Source organism: Podarcis raffonei, chromosome 3 (genome assembly GCF_027172205.1).
Source record: "Podarcis raffonei isolate rPodRaf1 chromosome 3, rPodRaf1.pri, whole genome shotgun sequence".
NCBI classification, from domain to species: domain Eukaryota; kingdom Metazoa; phylum Chordata; class Lepidosauria; order Squamata; family Lacertidae; genus Podarcis; species Podarcis raffonei.
The window spans coordinates 119,452,880-119,475,328 of record NC_070604.1 but is presented as its reverse complement, the minus strand read 5'-3'; the positions used below and the strand labels follow the sequence as shown (position 1 = coordinate 119,475,328).

At 46.8% G+C, this 22,449-nt stretch overlaps 1 protein-coding gene across 2 annotated transcripts in view; it reads left to right on the top strand.

Annotated features, from left to right (window-relative positions):
* Nucleotides 1–2,826, top strand: part of C3H8orf74 (chromosome 3 C8orf74 homolog) — an 81,213-nt gene extending 78,387 nt beyond the window's left edge. For both annotated transcript variants that reach the window (XM_053383771.1, XM_053383769.1), the window contains exon 5: nt 1,872–2,826. In XM_053383771.1, coding sequence (XP_053239746.1) covers nt 1,872–2,237 — 366 coding nt within the window. In that variant the 3' untranslated portion in view covers nt 2,238–2,826. The remainder of the gene's footprint in view (nt 1–1,871) is intronic.
* Nucleotides 2,827–22,449: the final 19,623 nt, after the last annotated feature.

Here is a 22,449-nt window from a genome sequence, read left to right as displayed (position 1 = left end):
GCGGCCATGTTTGTTTACGAGGCACCTGTTTGGCAAGCAGGTGTGGGAATCTAATTTTAACAGCGAAAGGGGGGCTGTGCATACCCTCCAAGTGTCCCGATTTTCCAGGGAAAGTCCCGGAATCACAGGAGCCATCCTAGTTTCTGCTTTTCCTTTTTCCACATCTCGGAGAACACATTAAGATGGAGATGGCAGCCAAGTTTCTGCGGCATGCAATGAGGATTTGCGAATGCATTTTAATTGTTAGGTGCCGATTTTGCCGAGTGATTTTATTGTACTGAAGCTTTCAGAATTTTGTCTATAGTGGTATCTCGGGTTAAGAACCTACCCGTATTTTTCGCTCTATAACATGCACCCGACCATAACACACACGTCGTTTTTAGAGGAGGAAAACAAGAAAAAAAATATTCTAAACAAAACAGTGGATCTATGATTTTTGTGGTTCATGCTGTGGCCACAGACATGTGATCTGACAGTGGGTTTGGAGTAGCCCAGTGCAAAAATCCTGAGGATCCATGTGGATCCATGCTTTGTAACCACGTTTTTGCACCACTGCGGCCCCAGGAAACAGTGGGTGTGTGATTTTTTGGATGCAAGATGTAGCCATGGACATGCTATGTGATCTGATGGTGAATTTGGGGTGACCCAGTGCAAAAATCCTGAGGATCCATGTGGATCCGTGCTTTGTAACCACGTTTTAAGGGGGGAGGGAAGGAAAAGCACTCAAGGGACAAGGAGCACGCGTGGGGTGGGTGGAGGAGGATGCTGCTAATAATGCAGAAGAGGGGTTTAAGGAGAGAAGGAACACACGTGGGGTGTGTGGAGAAGGATGCTGCTAATAATGCAGAAGAGGGATTTAAGGAGAGAAGGAACACACGTGGGGTGTGTGGAGAAGGATGCTGCTAATAATGCAGAAGAGGGGTTTAAGGAGAGAAGGAACACGCGTGGGGTGTGTGGAGAAGGATGCTGCTAATAATGCAGAAGAGGGGTTTAAGGAGAGAAGGAACACGCCTGGGGTGGGTGGAGAAGGATGCTGCTAATAATGAAGAAGAGGGGTTTAAAGGGAGAAGGCTCCTCTCCTCTCCCGCTTTGCTCCTTTAAAGCAAGCAGGCTCTGCTTTTCTCCCTCCTCCCCGCTAGCGAGCGGAAAAACTTTGCTGCTATTTAGCCAGCTGAGTGGGGAGGAGAGAGGGACAGAGAGCCTGCTTGCTTTAAAGGAGCCAACCGGACAGGAGCCACTTACACTCGTGTAAGCGGCTCCTCTCCTCTCCCGCTTTGCTCCTTTAAAGAAGCAGGCTCTCTGTCCCTCTCTCCTCCCCACTCAGCAGCTCTTCTCCCGCTTTGCTGTTTCAAAGCGAGCCACGGAGGAGGGAAGGAAGGGGAACCATGGATCTTCTGCTCACGACTGCAGCAGATCCCCCCGCCATCCGTAGGCATTCGCTCCATAACACGCACAGACATTTCCCCTTACTTTCTAGGAGGAAAAAAGTGAGTGTTATGGTGCAAAAAATACGGTAATTCCTTCTGGAGGTCCGTTTTTAACCAGAAATTGTTCTTAACCTGAAGCACCACTTTAGCTAATGGGGCCTCCCGTTGACACCGCCGCGCGATTTCTGTTCTCATCCTGAAGCAAAGTTCTTAACCCGAGGTACTATTTCTGGGATAGCGGAGTCTGTAACCTGAAGCGTCTGTAACCCGAGGTACCACTCTATATGCCAATAACGATTTGAGGTTGAGTTTGACATGCTCAACAACCTCAAACGATCTTGCTGTGCTAGGTAACGATTTTGGAAGCCCAGGCAGCAAGCCCAGGTTCATTCTAAGTCTAGCGGAAGTGTCAGAAGCCACAATGCCCCTGTGTTTGTTTTCCAGACTCTGATGTCTCTTGTCCAAGAAGCGATTAAGGCCCAGGTCCAGAGTCTGCACGATATCATCCAGAACGAGATCCAGGCCACCTTTGAAATCCTTCAGCTCCGGCTCCAGAAGAAGGCCTTGTTGCTGAACCCGCCTGCCCCTTACCCTCCACCCTACAGCCCTGATGGGAGGAAGACCAGCAAGCAGAAGAAGCTGAAGGAGTTAATATTGGAGGCTCAGATTAAGGAGAAGGAGAAGGAGGAGAGGGAGAAGGAGAAGGAGAGGGAGAAGGAGAGAGAGAAGGAGAAGAAGGCGGAGAAGAAGGCGCAGAAGGCGGCACAGAAGGCTGCAAAAGACGAGAAGTCAAAGAAGAAAAAGAAGTGAGGGCAGCCTTCAGGTTCTCCCAGGCATGCCCTGACATTCTCAGCCCCATGCCTGTGTTCTCTTTTCCAGGTCTTCTTCGTCCTCTGGCCTTGAGGAGGATTCTCAGGGCCACAGTAAATCTGTGCCTGGGGCTTCCCCAGACTGCAGGTGGGACCTCACTTTCCTTCAAACATATCCCATAGAAAACTTGCGCGTCAGGGGGGGAAGTTCCTTGCCTTCCTCTCTGACACGCTAGTTTTCCATGGAGATAATTTTCTCTCCCTCGTTCACGCGAACCCCTCCATCTTGCAGCCTTCAGCTGTCTCGTCCAGACATGGGTTAACTCCCTCACTGAGAACAAAGCCGAAGTCTCTTTGTTCACAGGGGTAGAGATTTACAAAGAAACCCAAACAGATGTGTGCACCTAAATGTAGATGCAACATTCACCAAAACATCAGAGGTTTTCGTTCCATCTTTCTCAACAAAAATTCTTCCTGCCAGGCCTATGGAAGGAGGAAGAGACTGTTTTGGATGCTGCAAAGGCATTCATCATGAGCTGCCTCTGTCTTTACTGTTCCAAATAAACTAAAACATTTAATATTTCTTTCAACTCAAGCTGGCGTATGGGTTTTTTTTGGGGGGAGGCATTGTTTTAAATAGCCCCCTGAGTTCCCCCTGGCAGGCAATCCTGAGAACAATCTGCTTAAGCCGGCGTAGCCCTGTTTGCTAGTTCGCAGCCTTCGGTCCCGATCCAGCTTCTGGCTGCGCACAGAGCATGGCTGGGAATTTGTCAAAATGTAACACATCCCATTCAAAGGGATAGACCACATCTGTGGGCGATAATGGGCACAGAATCCCAATTGCACACATACTGACCACAGACCTTCCAAGTGTCCCTATTACAGAAGCCATCCCGATTTCTGATTTAATCCCAGAATGCCCTCCTTTTCCTTCGGACGTCCCTGATTTTGTCGGAGAAATGTTGGAGGGTATGGAATGGGACGTCCCTATTTTCATTGGAGAAATGTTGGAGGGTATGGAATGGGATGTTCCTATTTTCATTGGAGAAATGTTGGAGGGTGTGGAATAGGACTCCCTATTTTCATCAGAGAAATGTTGGAGGGTATGGAAAAGAACTCCCTATTTTTATTGGAGACATGTTGGAAGGGGTGTAATCAACGTAAACTTAATCAGTCTGGTTATTTCAATGCATTGTTATCCAGTCTTCAGCATTCAGGGAGAATGTTTGGAAATCTAAGTAAGCGAGTTGGCACACTATGTTGCAGTAGGGAGTAAATGACACACACACACACACACACACACACTATTTAAAAGCAGGACGCGGGTGGCGCTGTGGGTAAAACCTCAGCGCCTAGGACTTGCCGATCGTCAGGTTGGCGGTTCGAATCCCCGCGGCGGGGTGCGCTCCTGTTGCTCGGACCCAGCACCTGCCAACCTAGCAGTTCGAAAGCACCCCCGGGTGCAAGTAGATAAATAGGGACCGCTTACTAGCGGGAAGGTAAACGGCGTTTCCGTGTGCTGCGCTGGCTCGCCAGATGCAGCTTGTCACGCTGGCCACGTGACCCGGAAGTGTCTGCGGACAGCGCTGGCCCCCGGCCTCTTAAGTGAGATGAGCGCACAACCCTAGAGTCGGACACGACTGGCCCGTACGGGCAGGGGTACCTTTACCTTTTAAAACAAATCCAGATATTTTAAGCAAATCCAGTGGCATTTAACCTCTCATTCCGCTCAGGTCTTCCTCTCTAGGAACCTCTCGCTTCTGCCCTTTCGTAAACAAATCAAACAGGAAGGTAAGTCAGCCTTGGAGACCCCACGCTTCCCACACACCCCATCCATTGCTTTTGACTTCTGAGCCATATTTTCGGGAGTCTTGCTCTCGCCTTCCATGGGGTTTCAGGGGAAGATCAGACATCGTTTGGGGCTGGTGCCCTGAATCCAAGCAGATTGGGCAATTTCCTTCCTGAGACCACGGCAAGACGACTAATGTCCTTGAAATATACTCGGAGTCCTGTAGTGATTTCATGCTCTTTATTGCAGCGTGTAAAACAGTGACTGAATTGCCCCCCAAACCTCAGACTTTTATATACATTATTTACACAATGAGTCCCGTCTGATTGGCTGATTCTGCCTCCCTCCTGGAGCCTGACTGGTCTATTCCTACAGGCCAATCCGTTGTCGCATTCTACGATCCTACCAGCCTAATAGGCTGATTGACTTCCTCCTGGAGCCTGATTGGTCTTTTCCTGCAAGCCAATCAGGTGTTGCATTCTAGGATCCTACTTGCCTATTGTTCTAGGATCCAAGGTTAGGAAATAACACCCCCACTCTCCCCAGAGCTCATAGGGAGGGACGTGATCACTGTGACAGGGTCCCTAAGACCCAGAACTTACTGGAAATAAGAGGGAAAGGTCTGTGGTTGAGGGGTGGGGAAAGGAACTAATACGATGGAAATATCTAAGATGAAAGAAGCATCAGTTGAATGGGGATATGTTCATAGAATCTTAAGAGTTGGAAGGGACCCGAGGGTCATCTAGTCCAGCCCCCTTCAATGCAGGAATCTCAGCTAAAGCATCCATGATAGATGGCCACCCAACCTCTGCTTAAAAACCTCCAAGGAAGGAGAATTCACAACCTCCCAAGGGAGTCCGTTCCACTGTCAAACAGCTCTTGCTGTGAGAAAGTTTCTGCGTATGTTTAGTCGGAATGTCCCTACTTGCAACTTGGAGCCATGGGTTCGAGTCCAACCCTCCAGAGTGGGAGAAAACAAGCTTGCTCCATCTTCCATGTGACAGCCCTTGAGGAATTTGAAGATGGCTGTCCTATCTCCCTTGAGTCTTCTCTTTTCCAGTTTCTGTGTTCAAACAGCGGTGCCGCAGTTAATGAAGGTAATTGAGGAGCAACCTTTGTGATTTAGCCAGCCTTTTTAATTACGGCATGAAGAACTTCCAGGAAGAGACATTGTTCCCCAGGGAATTGGCCCTTAGACTTCAGGGTGTGATATGACATGATAGCCATCTTCAAAGACGGGCTGTCCCGTGGAAGATCCTGTCGTTTTCTGCTGCTTCGGAGGGTAATAATAATAAGAAGAAATTTTATTTATACCCCACCCTCCCCAGCCAAGACCGGGCTCAGGGTGGCTAACACCAGGTATAAAAACAATTGATTGAAATACAACTTAAAAACAAGATTAAAATGCAACATTAAAATGCAGCCTCATTTCAGCAGAAACTCAAAAACTTTTTTGGGGATGAAAACATCAAGTCTTCACCAAGGCTAACTATCCAGACTGGTCCTACGTGGGCCAGAAAAAAGCCAGGGAAGTCCCCAAATAGGGGTTCCATCACAGAAGGAGAAAGGAAAGAGGGGGAGGGGATTAGGCTGATTCCAAGCCAAAGGCCAGGCGAAACAACTCTGTCTTACAGGCCCTGCGGAAAGAAATCAGATCCCGCAGGGCCCTGGTCTCATGAGACAGAGCATTCCACCAGGCCGGGGCCAGAGTTGAAAAGGCCCTGGCTCTGGTTCATGCTAATCTAACTTCCTTAGGGCTTGGGACCTCTAGGGTGTTGCTATTTATGGACCTTAAGATAGGACCTAAACCTAAAAGGTAAAGGTAAAGGGACCCCTGACCATTAGGTCCAGTTGCGGACGACTCTGGGGTTGTGGCGCTCATCTCGCTTTATTGGCCGAGGAAGCCGGTGTACAGCTTCCGGGTCATGTGGCCAGCATGACTAAGCCACTTCTGGTCAGTTGGCAGTTCAAATCCACATGACGGGGTGAGTTCCCGTTGCTCTGTCCCAGCTCCTGCCAACCTAGCAGTTCGAAAGCACACCAGTGCAAGTAGATAAATAGGTACTGCTGTGGTGGGAAGGTAAATGGTGTTTTTTGTGCGCCCTGGCACTTGTCACAGTCCTCTGTGTGCCAGAAGTGGTTTAGTCCTGCTGGCCACATGACCTGGAAAGCTGTCTGTGGACAAACGCCGGCTCCCTTGGGCAGAAAGCGAGATGAGCGCCACAACCCTATGGTCGCCTTTAACTGGACTTAACCATCCAGGGCTCCTTTACCTTTACCCAATTACAGTGGAACCTCTACTTGCGACCATAATCCATTCCGGAGGTCCGTCTGGAGGTTGAAACGGGTTGCTGGGAGAGGTGCCGTTGTGGGCAGGCGCTGGCGGCAACCGCCGCTCCTGCGCATGCGCGGACGGCGATCGCCACTCCTGCGCATGCGTGACCAGCGGCAAAACTGCCAGTTACTTCTGGGTTTGCTGTGGATGTTGGGCGAAATGGACACAAGCAGAAGCGGATGTAAGAAGAGGTCTGACTGTATTTATTACCCACCCTTCTCCCTAAGGTCCCAAAGCAGGTTACAGCATTAAAAACAAAATTAAAAACAATTTATAACCATGCAAATGAGGTGGAGAACATTGCACCTCAAGCATCAAAAGCCAGGACAAAGAGGAGTACTTGCAGCTTTCTCCAAAATCTGTGTTGGTACAAAAATGTGTGTTATTGGGAGAGACACTCGTGCTAAAATGCTGGTGGATTTTCACGGGGACTTTTTTAAAAAAACCTCAGTGCAGAATATAAGATCGGGGCGGGAGATGAGGAACTGAGAGAAATCCAAATGGAGCCATTTATTTCTCTGTGCCTTCAAGGCAGCCCCTCTACGTGTGTTCATAAGGAGGAAGAAAGACAGAGAGAAAGAGGGGGCGGCTATTTTTCTTGAAGAATAAACAAGCCGTGATTTCTCCTCCTCAGCCCTTTGCTTAAACATGAAGGCAGCACCAGGGCTCATAACATCCGGCTCGAGGGGCCGGCTTCTGTTATCAGGCAGGAAACAGCTCTGAATACATCCGCTCCTTCGCCTCGGCAGCCCAAGCCACCTCCAGTGGCAAGATCTGGCAGGAAAACACGAGTGTCGTGCCTTGATTCCTTCTCCTTTAGCACAGCGGGAGCCTTGCCTCTGCAGCTTGGGGCGGGGAAAATATATTGCCTTCCCTAACAGATTAAGGCAAGAGAAAGTTTTCTGACTTGGGAGAGCAGGAGGATCTGTATGGCTAATGTCTCGCCTAGTAGCCTTGTCCCAGAGGTGGCTGCAAACCCAGCTTTGAGAGGCCTATGATAAAGATTGACCTCTTTCATGGAATTATAGGACCTTAAGGATGTGGGTGGCGCTGTGGGTTAAACCACAGAGCCTAGGACTTGCCGATCAGAAGGTCGGCGGTTCGAATCCCTGCGACGAGGTGAGCTCCCATTGCTCGGTCCTGCTCCTGCCAATCTAGCAGTACGAAAGCACGTCAAAGTGCAAGTAGATAAATAGGTACCGCTCTGGCGGGAAGGTAAACGGCGTTTCCGTGCGCTGCTCTGGTTCACCAGAAGTGGCTTAGTCATGCTGGCCACATGACCTGGAAGCTGTATGCCGGCTCCCTCGGCCTATAAAGCGAGATGAGCGCCGCAACCCCAGAGTCGTCCGCAACTGGACCTAATGGTCAGGGTCCCTTTACCTTAAGGTCCACAAATGACAACATTTTGGAGGTCTCAGGTCGCAAGGTGGTTAGATCGGTCTCAGCTAGGGCCAGGGCCTTTTCAGTACTGGCCCCGACTTGGTGGAATGCTCTGTCACAAGAGACAAGGGCCCTGCGGGACTTGACATCTTTCCACAGGGCCTGCAAGACAGAGCTGTTCCACCTGGCCTTTGGTTTGGACTCTGTCTGACCCTTATGTTTCCCTCCCCTTACAGTTTCGGTCTATGGGCTACTTTTAAAATGAGGCTGCATTTTAAATTTCATTTTAACCTGTATTTTAAATTGGTCGTCATCATCCCCCCCCCTTATGTTTTTACTGTAATTTTACTGGTGTTAGCCGCCCTGAGCCCGGCTCTGGCCGAGGAGGGCGGGGTATAAATAAAATTTATTATTATATTATTATTATTATCTAGTTCGACACCCTGTAACGCAGGAATCTCAGCTAAAACAAGTTTAGTACCTTGCTACGCAAATAGAGTTGGCACAATACAAAGACAGCAACAGGCTGAATGATAATAACTGTGAAAATTTTACTGGTTATTTCCTGTAAGTTACTTCTTGTAAGTAAACTAAGGACTGTGTTACACAGGAACTTACAAGAAGAAGCAATAAGAAAAGAAAAGAAAAGAAGACATGTATTTATATTGGAATTAGCCTCATAAGTTATACACCGTACATATGAACTGTATATGTTGCACATACTGGGCTAGACCTTTACAATAGGAAATAACCAGTAAAATCTCCAGCCTGTTGCGCTTTGTGTATTGTGGAATCTCAGCTAAAGCACTCAAGGCCTCTGCTTTAAAACCGCCAAGGTAAGGAGAAGAGTCCATCAAGGGAATCCGCTCCACTGTCAAGCAGCTCTTACCAACAGAAAGTCCTTTCTGAGATTTAGTTGGAAACTCCTTTTCTTACAATTTGAATCCATCGGTTCGCCCCCCGCTCTCTGGAGCAGCAGAAAACACGATTTGCAGGAACGCGACACATTTGCAGGCTACTCTGAAACCAGAACTAAGCTGCTCTTCTTATGAGCAGATATTTTGCAGAGTCCTGATCCGAAGGTTGAAGCACCCACAATATTTCCTTTCTTGGCTGACAAGGGTTTTAACTCCTGAAATTCTGGGGCTGGCAATCAAGGGTATTGGGGAGGAAGGTGGAAATCACCACCCGATTCTCAAGATTAAAGGAAATGATCTTCCAGGGATGCACTGACACACATGGGCCATGTTCCAGCGGCTATCCGGGAAGGGTGATGTAATGATGCCTCATGATTACTAACACAGCAGTCTGCACGGCAATCATATCGGCTGCAGATGGACCTGAATGATGGGTAATTTTTTAATTTTAAAGTAAAATAGAATTTCCACTCCTCTAGCTTCAGGGATCTTGGTGCAGCCCCTGACAATTCGAATGAGCTTCTGCAAGTAGTACCCCAGAGGGTACTAGTGAACTTGTGACAGTCTTTTTAAAAAGTCATTGTGAAAATTCAGAAGCATTTCAAATGTATGCATTGTTGCGTGCAATTCTTCTTTTGCATTTTTTGCAAAGCAATCGTCCCTAATGCATGTATACATGTTGTTTGCACTGACATATGCACATCACATATGCACATGGCAGCAGTCATGAAATTAAAAGATGCCTGCTTCTTGGGAGGAAAGCGATGACAAACCAAGATAGCATCTTAAAAAGCAGAGAGATCACCTTGCTGACAAAGGTCCTTATAGTTAAAGCTATGGTTTTCCCAGTAGTGATGTATGGAAGTGAGAGCTGGACCATAAAGAAGGCTGATCGCCAAAGAATTGATGCTTTTGAATTCTGGTGCTGGAGGAGACTCTTGAGAGTCCCATGGACTGCAAGAAGATCAAACCTCTCCATTCTGAAGGAAATCAGCCCTGAGTGCTCACTGGAAGGACAGATCGTGAAGCTGAGGCTCCAAGACTTTGACCACCTCATGAGAAGAGAAGACTCCCTGGAAAAGACCCTGATGTTGGGGAAGATGGAGGGCACAAGGAGAAGGGGACGACAGAGAACGAGATGGTGGGACAGTGTTCTTGTAGATACCAGCATGAGTTTGACCCAACTGCAGGAGGCAGTGGAAGACAGGAGTGCCTGGTGTGCTCTGGTCCATGGAGTCACGAAGAGTCAGACACGACTAAACAACAACATGCACACTTTACCCAACTATCTGCAATTTTGCTTTGCTGGAGAACTGCATTGCAAAATTCAGAGAAGTGGGGATTTCAGAAGATGGCTGTGTTTCAGAAGAGCCAGTGTGGTGTAGTGGTTAAGAGCGGTAGTCTCGTAATCTGGGGAACCGGGTTCGCTTCCCCACTCCTCCACATGCAGCTGCTGGGTGACCTTGGGCCAGTCACACTTCTCTGAAGTCTCTCAGCCCCACTCTCCTCACAGAGTGTTTGTTGTGGGGGAGGAAGGGAAAGGAGAATGTTAGCCGCTTTGAGACTCCTTAAAGGGAGTGAAAGGCGGGATATCAAATCCAAACTCTTCTTCTTCTTCTTTTGGTTTGCGGGTTGTCTTGGAAATTGCAAATTGGGTAGGATTGACTGAATTGAATTTTTTCTCCAGCCCAACTGATGGGTCATGCCATACACATCAGATAATCCCGTCTGCCTCCCTCTTAGTGGCTCTCACTGTTGGAAGGCGCTGCCTCTAATTGCTTCATAGCAGAGCCACAGCTGCAAAAATCTCTTTTGCCTCGCTAGGATCATTGCGGACAGTAACTTCCCAGCCCTCCTTGAACCATCTGGGGCCACTTCCACACAAGCTGGTCATTGAGCCCTGTCAATCCTTCACTCTTTCTGGAGAACCCAAAAGCTGTTTTGCTATTTTGTTAACAGGGTTTTGGATTTTATTTTCCAAAATAAAAGCGGCAGTTTAACTCTCACACCTGCATGCTAACATAACACACACACACACACACACACACACACACACCTGCTACCCCTGATGAATTTATCAAGTGGTTTATTCTCCGAGAAAAACTATCTAGCATGTAGAGGATTGTCAACGACAACTACAACAACTTGTTATTTATACCCCACTCATCTGGATGGGTTTCCCCAGCCACTCTGGGCGTCTTCCAACAAAATATTAAAAATACAATAAAACATCAAACATTAAAAACTCCCCTGGAGTAAGCCTATCGGTATGTAACGGATGAAGCTTTGGAGGGTTAAAGAAAGAGAAAAATGGTGCAAAAAGTATAAAGATAGAAGTAATCTACATTAGACACAACAATTTAGAAAGAGTAAAAAATTCGAGGTCTTAGAACAAAGGAAGGAAGTCAATATGTGTATATGTACATAATGATTAGAATGATGATATGGTTTTATTTGTAGGTGTATTTTTTGTTTGTTTGTTCATGTGTGTTTTTTCTCTTGTGTTTTGCTTTCTTTCTTGTTTGTACTGTTTTATTTTGGATTCAGTGTTTGTATTTTTTGTTGTAATTTTGCACTGAAACCCCCCCCCCCCAAAAAAAACCTTCCCTAAGCAGGGCTGCCGTCAGATGCCTTCTAAAAGTCAGATAGTTGGTTATTTCCTTGACATCTGATGGGAGGGCGTTCCACAGGGAGGGTGCCACCACCGAGAAGGCCCTCTGCCTGGTTCCCTGTAACCTCACTTCTCGCAGGGAGGGAACCAACAGAAGGCCCTTGGCGCTGGATCTCAGTGTCCGGGCTGGACAATGGGGATGAAGACGCTCCTTCAGGTATACTGGGCCGAGGCTGTTTAGGACAACTACCCGGGAGATGGTACCATTGTCCCTGCTGTGAAATGAGCAGTAGGGTTTCAGCTACCAGTTCCCAGGGAATGCCAGTTTAACCCACCTCAATTCCATGGCATGGATTTCCCCTGAGATTGCCGAGAGAAGGGCAGTTGATGGAACGCAATTGCCGCTTTTTAGTTCAAAGGCGATGAAGAAGCAACTTGATGGAAGTTTGCAAAAAGATTACGCCTGGCATCAAGAAAGAGAAGAGGAGAACGCTTTTCTTTCTCTCTCCTAACACTGGGACTCGTGGACATCCGAGGAATCTGAAGGATGGGAGATTCAAGATGGATAAAAGAAGGCATTCGCTCCGACAGGAACGACCACCAACCAATGATGGCCACCAAATTTGGATGGCTTTAAAAGAGGATTAGGCAAATTCATGGAGAAGACAATGAATGGCTTTTAGCTGTGATAGCTATGCTCTCATTTCTGAATTCCAGTTGCTCTAAACCATAGGAGGCAAGAGGGCTCTTGTGGTCAGATCCTGCTTCCATGGTTCCCATTGAGGCATCTGATTGTCTACACCAGGATAGGCAAACTTGCCCCTCCAGCTGTTTTGGGATTACAACTCCCATCATCCAGCTAACAGGACCAGTGGTCAGGGATGATGGGAACTGTAGTCCCCAAACAGCTGGAGGGCCAAGTTTGGCAATGCCTGGTCTACAGGATGCTGCACTAAGACAGGCCCTTGGCCTGATCCTGCAGGCTCTTCTGATGTGCACATGGAATGCTTTTGGAAGCAATGTCCAAACATGTCATTATTTTTTTATGACCTGTAACGTTATCATTACTTGATTGGGATTAATTGGGTTGCTGCGGTTAGATTGCTCTTCACAAAGGTTGAGACGCAATCATCAGCCCACCAGGTTTATCAACGGCTTGTTGATTGATGGGTGCCCTTTAGTGGCGGGGCGGTGGGGGGGGCAGGGTGGATGAATTATTTGGCAACCGCCGGTTTTCTCTACCCAGACCTAAGATGCAGAATAGGCTCGTTCAAAGTGCTTCGATTGCAGGTGAAGCAAAAGATGTCGATAGCTTCTTTATCTCGAAGATAGCATTGTACCGCCCAGCGGTTGCATAAACCCTCTTCAAAGCAACACACGAACGCTGATCAACAAACCGCCTCTGCATTGCATTCTTGAGGTTTCCCATGTTCTCAGAATTGCTCGATATTTAATGTGATTCCTTGATTGGGCTTAACTGGGTTGCAGTTCCTAGGGCAGGCAGATGAAGTCAGAGAGGCATCCCCAATGCATTTCAATGGGGATATACCGTATTTTTCCGTCTATAAGACGCCCCCATGTATACGATTCCCCATATTTTGGGGGACTCCGATTTAAGAAAATGGGGGGCAATACTATCCATGTACTGTATAAGATGAGCCCAGATTATGAACATTATTTTAGAGTAAAAAAAAAGTACGGGAATAACCTCTTGCCATCACCACAGAACCAGCACTATTACAAGTCCCACATAATACCTGTTCCACGTTTGTAAGAAATCATTTTTTAGTCTGGCGGTGGCTACGCTTTGGAATTCCCCGCCTATTGATATCAGGCTGTGTGCTCTTGGGTGCCTGCTAAAAACATTTTTGTTTAGATAGGTCTACTCAGATGCGTAGAACATTGGCGTGTGTTTTAACCCATTTTTATTTCTTTGCTGATTTTGTTTCCCTGGAATGTTTTTAACTATTTATTCTCTCCGTAACGCACTTTGAGGTTTTTATGACAACCAAGCGGCGTATGACTTTTATGAAACAAGCAAGCAAACCAGACTATCACTTTTAACATGCACTTTGCTTTTGTTCCATCTGGAGAACCGAGGGTGTAAATAGCAGCGAAGGAAACTTTCTGGGAAGATCTCCTCCATAACCCTGCTCCGTCGTGGCTCCCCAGTATTCCCTGGCTGTGTGTATGTGAGGGAGGGGGTGCTGTTGAACTGAACAATTAAAATAAGTTGTGGATAAATGCACGTAGAGTAATACTGCTATCTGCCATTTAGGGAAGTTTTTAATGTTTTATGTTTTATCATGTTTTTAATATTCTGTTGGGAGCCGCCCAGAGTGGCTGGGATGGGTTATAAATAATTTGATGTTGTTGCTGCTGCTGTTGTTGTTGTGAGCTTTTGGGGGCACAGTTGCTGAGATTCCCCCCCAAAAAAATCTCTAGAAGAGTAATGAGGTCTAGTGCCGAGGGCTTTCTGGCGGTTCCCTCACTGCGAGAAGCCAAGTTACAGGGAACGAAGCAGAGGGTCTTCTCGGTGGTGGCACCAGCCCTGTGGAATGCCCTCCCACCAGATGTCAAAGAGAAGAACAACTACCAGACTTTTAGAAGACATCTGAAGGCAGCCCTGTTTAGGGAAGATTTTAATGTTTAACAGACTACTGTATTTTAATACTTTGTTGGAAGTCACCCAGAGTGGCTGGAGAAACCCAGCCAGATGGGTGGGGTATAAATAATAAATTATTATTATATTATTATAATTAGAATGAACTTTTTCATTCAGCTATTTTAAGGAAATTCAACAAAAACACAACGCTTCCAATATGGTAAGGGTGCGGTACCTCCGGGTTTCTCCGGATTTTTTTGAGATTTTCTGAAATTTTGCCCCACCACTCTTTCCAATGGGTCAATCCTGTATATGTCTGGGAAAACATGGAGGTATGGCAGTGCTACCAGAAGGACTTCCTTTCTCCATTGCAGGCTCCCTTCCAACTCGGCAATTCTATGACTCTATTATTTGCTGAAGCTAATCAATGCTGGTACTTCCCTCTAGTTTGAGGTGATTCGGTGTTAATGCGTCCAGAGAGCAAACATCCCATGAACATCCTCCCTCTTTGCTAACGTTTTGTGAATACAGTGGTACCTCAGGTTACAGACGCATCAGGTTACAGACTCTGCCAAAGAATTGATGCTTTTGAATTCTGATGCTGGAGGAGACTCTTGAGAGTCCCATGGACTGCAAGAAGATCAAACCTCTCCATTCTGAAGGAAATCAGCCCTGAGTGCTCACTGGAAGGACAGATCGTGAAGCTGAGGCTCCAAGACTTTGGCCACCTCATGAGAAGAGAAGACTCCCTGGAAAAGACCCTGATGTTGGGGAAGATGGAGGGCACAAGGAGAAGGGGACGACAGAGAACGAGATGGTGGGACAGTGTTCTCGAAGCTACCAGCATGAGTTTGACCCAACTGCAGGAGGCAGTGGAGGACAGAGGTGCCTGGTGTGCTCTGGTCCATGGAGTCACGAAGAGTCGGACACGACTAAACAACAACATGCACACTTTACCCAACTATCTGCAATTTTGCTTTGCTGGAGAACTGCATTGCAGTTCCATTAGCTAAAGTGGTGCTTCAGGTTAAGAACAGTTTCAGGTTAAGAACGGACCTCCGGAACAAATTAAGTTCTTAACCTGAGGTACCACTGTATGTGTGTGTCATGCACACAGCATACATCTAAAGCACATTTGAAGGGCTTGGCTTCATCCAAAGCATGCTATGAAGTGTAGTTTGTTAAGGGTGTTGGGAATTGTAGCTCTGTGGCGCTGCTGGGGAGTTCAATTCCCTAGATTATTTGGGGGAAGCTATGCATCTGAAAGGGACATGGGTGGCGCTGTGGGTTAAACCACAGAGCCTAGGACTTGCCGATCAGAAGGTCGGCGGTTTGAATCCCTGCGATGGGGTGAGCTCCCGTTGCTCGGTCCCTGCTCCCGCCAACCTAGCAGTTCGAAAGCATGTCAAAGTGCAAGTAGATAAATAGGTACCACTCCAGCAGGAAGGTAAATGGCGTTTCTGTGCGCTGCTCTGGTTCGCCAGAAGCGGCTTAGTCATGCTGGCCACATGATCCGGAAGCTGTACGCCGGTTCCCTTGGCCAGTAAAGCGAGATAAGCACCGCAACCCCAGAGTCGGTCACGACTGGACCTTATGGTCAGTGGTCCCTTTACCTTTACCTTTATGCATCTGAAAGGTAAGGAACTTAGGCCTCATCCACACCACCCATTTAAAGCACAATGATATCACTTGGTTCTCAAACTTTTTTCTCTGCTCTACACTTTTGGAATAAACATTTGCTTGTGCCACATCAATTTTTTTTGGGGGGGGAGAAATACATCGGAAAACGAAAACAAGAAACTCCCATCGGTGCCTGGTTTAGAATACGGCTACCATACATGTTCAGATTTTATTGGACATTACTGGGATTTCAAAGGCGCTTTGAATTGCATCTGAAACAAGTAAATCGAAAGTTGCGTCTTTCCGGAGTCTGTAAAAAACAAAACAAAACAAAACTCAACAGTTTTGGGGTTTTCCTTAAAGAAAGTTAAACAATTCAGGGGTGTCCTGGTTTTTACTTTCTGAAATATGGCAACCCTAATCTAGAACACTACTAAAGACAACAAAAAAATATTTTGATACTATACTCCTTGTACTCATTTGCCACTTGTCCAGTTTTGACTTTAACTTTAATTTGTTTGAATTAATTGTGGGATGTATCTTAATTTATTGAACGCTTGTTTTCATGCATTGTCTTACTTGTATGATGTTAGCCGCTCTGAGCCCGGCTTTGGCTGGGGAGGGCGGGATATAAATAATAATAATAATTATTATTACTAAGCAGTTCCGCCCTGCAGAGGAGGTGGGATTGCGAGCGTCACAGCCCCACCACGCGCGCGGTGGCTGGAGCCCAGTCCCCGCGTGATTGGGTGAATCCCTGGCCGTGACACCCCCTGGCCAGCCAATCGGCATGGCCCACCCGATTTAAACACAGGCGTGGCAGGGGATCTCCCTCTTTTCCTGCCTACCAGCTCTTCCTGTTTCCCACCCTCCTGCCCTATAAGGTATTCGTTCCTTGACCTTGCTATGTATCTTGGTTGGCCGCCATTGAGGGGCCTGATAGGAATTTTTCCACTTGGCAAATTGGCACCAGCCACTTGGTTTTCGCCTACCTCGTAGCAAATCGTGTCAGCTTTCTGGGTATTGGTGGTTAGGCATTGGTATTGTTCTGTAGATGGAAGAGGGGAGGTAGCACCATCACCTGCCCCGCATATTGAAGGGTAGTCCGATAAAGGATTCTGGGGGGCTTGGCCTTGTCCGAAGCCTATGGAGGTGAGGGCCTAAGGCACGCCCCCTATTGGTGACCCCGGGGGAGTTCCTAGTTGATGTGCATCAGCAGGACTCCCCCTACTGGTGGTTAACCCTTCCCGGACTTCAAGCGGACAGGCTGGAGTCGGATATAGTCGGTTAGGACCAATGCCTAAGCCAATACCACTCATCACCTGTAACCAATAAAGTTGTGGCCTTATTTAGCCCATTAACCTTAATAATTGTGTCATGTGTCATTATTTCCACTGAGGAGGACAGGAACTCGCCACGCAACTACTGCTACACTACACTGAAGCATGAGACTCTGAATCCTAGCGTTGTGGGTTTGATTCCCACATTGGGCAAAAGATCCCTGAATTTCAGGAGGTTGGACTAGATGACTCTAGCGGTCCCTTCTAACTCTACAATTCTATGTTCAAATGTTTCTTTGATTGCCCTTGAATCTTCCTGCCACACTTGCCACCCTCGCCTACCGCACCGTTTGAGAACCGCTGCTTTAAACAGCCAGGGCTTCCTCTACAGAATTATGGGAGCTATAGTTTGTGAAAGGTGCTGAGAGTTGCTAGGAAACCCTTGTTCAGCCCCACCCCCTGCCTGAGCTACAATTCCCTGAGTCATTTGTCAATCAATCCTTGTCCTCAGAGAACTCTGGGAGGGGATCCTAACAAATCTCCGTATCTTTATTACTCTACAGCTCCCAGAATTTTTTTTTAGGGGCGCCACATCTGTTTAAAGCGGCATTACAGCACTTTAAATGTATTTCTCTTCTTCTTTTACATTTTGTTTTCTATTAATATTTTATAGAAGAATTTCAGTAACAGTGTTTCAAATGTAGTGTGTGGCCTTTTATCTCTGTGACAACAGAAAAAATAAAGGAACAAGAATACACCTTCCCCAAGCCTTCCGCTCTCTGAAAAAAATGACAATTTTCATATAAAAATGCATTTATTTAACTTAAATACTTTATGCCAATGGAAAATGTCCACACTTAAGATCACAGAGGGAAGCAAAATTAAAAGGAACGTTTTAGCTTAAACATCGTGGTGTTTAATTCATTTATTTTTATATATATATATAAGTATTATTTGTATATTAAATCACACACTTCAGGGACATTATTAGAAAAACAAAAACAAAAACAAGAATGATATAAACCTGCTAACTAATCATTACAATAAGAATAACTCTATTAAATAACTGATTAACAAAGGAGGGAGCAGGAACCGTTCAATTTCCATTGATACAAGATAGTCCCAGAAATTGTGGACAAGGGGGAGATCCTGTGAGGCAGATATGTACAATGTCATTCCAGGCAGAGATACACTGATGCGGGAAAAGGGACAAGTTAAAACATTAAAAGCATCTTCCTTCAGTGACAGTTTGATAAAAACACCAGAGCATTGTAAGGTTGTGGAATCCTTTCCAACAAAGCTTTGCAGAGACTTTGCGCCAGCGATGAGGAAGATGTTTGGATGTGAAACGGAGAAGATTAATTGTGTGTGTAATTTAACAGGCTGTTAAATTAATTAATCAGGATATCTAGTTAAAGCCAAGACTCAGCCCTGGGCCACATGAATGAATCACATCTCTGAGAATCTGCTATCCGAATAGCCAGCCTCTGAAATGAATCACAAAACACCTGAAACACCTGAACTTTTCAACTGGCAGTGTCAGCCTGCAAAACTGACACACTATTTCTGCAAGGCCTCCTGAATTTTAGTCTGCTCATGAAACCGCACCCTTAACACACATTTACTGGGGCAGTGAGTTTTAAAGATGGGGCCATAAATCGTTTACTCTATGGTATTCCCACTCACGTCAATGGGGTTGGAACAGTGTGGGAGCAGTCGCCGGATCGCGGGAAGAAACAAGGACAACAACTTCTCATCTTGCAAAATGGCAAAATCTTTGGAGAGGCTGGACCCCAGAGGCTGCCAGAACATAGCTGCTTACATGGGAAATGTCCCTATTAGACAGACAGGGTGAGAATTTGCCTGCCGTCTCCGCAAAAGGAAACAGAATTCCTGTTTCACACATTTTCCCACTTAAGTTCCAATTTAAAAGACACGCATTTTCAGTGCGCAACTCACGTGCGCACCGCAAAATGAAACATGCAAAGCAGGACCAGAAGGATCTTTTCACTTTCTCGTTTTTCCACTGGCAGCAATTTGCATTTTTGAAATTATTATTCCTCGTGAAAATTCATCCGCACTTCAGCGCCAATTCCTCTGAATGAACACATTTTTTGCATCCAGGTTTTGACTAACGTACACATTTCGGCAAGCTGTTTCCTCCGATAAAATGTGTTTTTGTATGTTGTTTTCTTTTGCTAAGATACGCATTTTGTGTGCACTTTCCCCAATATATGCAACAGTGCACAGACTGTTTGGTTGAGGGGTGGCACTGCAAAATTCAAACTCTTGCACATTTTGAAGGACAAACGCGTCTTGGTTTGCGTATCGGCTCAAGAAGAGCAAATGGGGTAGTTTCTCATTAAAATGAAAACAAACACAAATTTATCCCCCTTTCCTAGAAGCACCAGTTTGTAGCCTTAAGAAACTAAGAGGAGCCCTGCTGGGTTTCGCAAACTTGGGCCTCCTGCTGTTTTTGGACTACAGTCCCCATCATCCCGGACCACTGGTCCTGCTAGCTAGGGATGGTGGCAGTTGTAGCGCAACAACACCTGGAGACCCAAGTTTGGCAAACCCCAGTTTAGATTCAGAGAAGAATGGGATGGTTCGACTTGCAACACAGCGGCTGCTGCAGATGGCTGGGACATGGAAACCTCTCTCGTTTTCTTGCCACACCGAGAGCGTGGCATCTTGGCATGTCGTGCAAAGCAACGTGAAGCTGGAGGAGTGCTTGTGGATGACAAGCCACACCCTGACCTGATCTACCACGCTGGGCCTACAAAGAGCCGTTTCATGAAGTGTGGAAATGGCCCAGAGTGGCGGATCAGGGAGTGGTTTGCTTGTTACCCTACCATCTAATTTAATGAATGCTGACCAGGACAAAAACAAATGACGCAGGAGGAGACGAGACAACAGCTCCTCTCCATACTGAAAAAAGATGTTCCAGAGGCACAAAGCACAGGAGCTGTGGGAGGCGGAAAAAAGCCGCCCCCCCCCAAGTTACATTTGGATTAAAAGTTCTCGTTACAAGTAGGTAGCCGTGTTGGTCTGCAGTAGTTGAAACAAAATAAAAAAATTCCTTCCAGTAGAGACATCACCTTGCCAACAAAGGTCCGTATAGTTAAAGCTGTGGTTTTCCCAGTAGTGATGTATGGAAGTGAGAGCTGGACCATAAAGAAGGCTGATCGCAGAAGAATTGATGCTTTTGAATTCTGGTGCTGGAGGAGACTCTTGAGAGTCCCATGGACTGCAAGAAGATCAAACCTCTCCATTCTTAAGGAAATCAGCCCTGAGTGCTCACTGGAAGGACAGATCCTGAAGCTGAGGTTCCAAGACTTTGGCCACCTCATGAGAAGAGAAGACTCCCTGGAAAAGATCCCTGGGAAAGATGGAGGGCACAAGGAGAAGGGGACGACAGAGGATGAGATGGTTGGACAGTGTTCTCGAAGCTGCCAGCATGAGTTTGACCCAACTGCGGGAGGCAGTGGAAGACAGAAGTGCCTGGCATGCTCTGGTCCATGGGGTCATGAAGAGTCGGACACGACTAAACAACAACTAGTACCTTAGAGACCAACTACGTTTGTTATTGGTATGAGCTTTCTTGTGCATGCACACTTCTTCAGATCCACTTAAACAAAAATCACCAGACCCTTATATATAGTGGGAGGGTTGGGGGGGTATTACTCAGAAGGGTGAGGAAAAACCAAGGGATGAGAAAGATCTAACCCTAACCCTATACAATATCTCAAAGTAGCTGTCTTATTACAAAAGAATTTCAGAAACAGACTGGAAAGAGAAGCTGCTGAATTGCAACTTATTACCAAACTTAAAACCATGGAGAGACCTGGTCTGAATAGAGACCTTGGATTCTTATCTCATTATACATGATAAAGCTATTTTTGGCCATCTCACCCCTTGCCTTTTCCTGTTAGACCAATTGCAGTCGTTAACAGTCGTCAACTGTTTTACCACACCTATCAGCCAATCACCCATTCCCACCACCCTTCTGAGTAATACCCCTTCCCACCCTCTCACTATATATAAGGGTCTGGTGACTTCTGTTTCAGTGTATCTGAAGAAGTGTGCATGCACATGAAAGCTCATGCCAAGAACAAACTTAGTTGGTCTCTATGGTGCTACTGGAAGGATTTTTAAAATTTTGTTTCAATTTGGATTAAAAGGTTTGAGCAAAAACGTCGCTGCCAAGAGAGCCATTAAGTCAGGCTTCCTCAGCCTCGGCCCTCCAGATGTTTTTGGCCTACAACTCCCATGATCCCTAGCTAGCAGGACCAGTGGTCAGGGATGATGGGAATTGTAGTCTCAAAACATCTGGAGGGCCGAGGTTGAGGAAGCCTGCATTAAGTGATGGAATGAGCTGGCTTGGAAGACTGGGAGCTTCTAGGGAATGCTGGTTAAGAACCTTAGAAGAGCTGGCTGGGTCAGAACAGTGGACCGTCTCCTCTGCAGTGGCCAGTCAGATGCCTGTGGGAAACTTGCAAGCAGGACCTGGGTACAAGAGCCCTTCCTCCTCCAGGAATTTGTCTAATCCTCTTCCAAAGCCACCCAGCTGCCTCTTGTGGCAGGGAGTTCCACAGGTGAACTATGGCATTCCTTGAATAAATGCTTCCTTTTATCTGGCCTGAGCCTTCCAACGTTCAGCTACATTGGATTCCCGTGAGTTCTGGCCTTAGGAAAGAGGGGATTTTCTCTCTGGGTGTGTCCACTTTGTCTGTTGCCATCATTGGGCAGCTGTTTCGGGGGGGGAGATTTCTTAGAGGAGACAGTTGGATGGTCGCCAGGTCACTTCTGTCAGGGCTCTCAGAGAGCATCCAAACTTCACCTTGCCTAGCAAACGGTCTGCTCTGAAGCACTGGTCCCCGTTGAAAATACCCTAATTCGGTACTATCTGTTGATGAAATGTAAACAGGTTTATAGAAAGTATGCGTGGTGAGAAGAAATCTGGGGTTAGAGGGAGAAATTTGCTTCCTCCTCCTCCTCCTCCTCCTCCTCCTCCTCCCAGATGAGATCTGGGGGTCACCAAGCAAGGCTGATGAGCAGTCGACTCCTGGCGGACAAAATAAAATGCTTCTTTGCAGGAGGCACAGAAAACATTGAGCATTCACTGCTTGAGTTGCCACCATTGCCAGTGACTCGAAGAACCTGAGAAGGGGCTTAGGGCAGATTGACTGAGGACAGACGTCTCAAAGGCTTGATGATCTAAACAGAACCTCCAAGTTCAGAGGCAGTGTAACCTTGAATGCCAGGCACTGGAGTCAAAGAATAACTAGGTGAAGAATGGATGCTTTTGAATTATGGTGCTGGGGGAGACTCTTGAGAGTCCCATGGACTGCAAGAAGAACAAACCCATCCATTCTGAAGGAAATCAGCCCTGAGTGCTCACGGGAAGGACAGATCCTGAAGCTGAGGCTCCAAGACTTTGGCCACCTCATGAGAAGAGAAGACTCCCTGGAAAAGACCCTGATGTTGGGAAAGATGGAGGGCACAAGGAGAAGGGGACGACAGAGGGCGAGATGGTTGGACAGTGTTCTCAAAGAGACCAGCATGAGTTTGACCCAACTGCGGGAGGCAGTGGAAGACAGGAGTGCCTGGCGTGCTCTGGTCCAGGGGTCACGAAGAGTCGGACACGACTAAACGACTAAACAACATCAACAACAT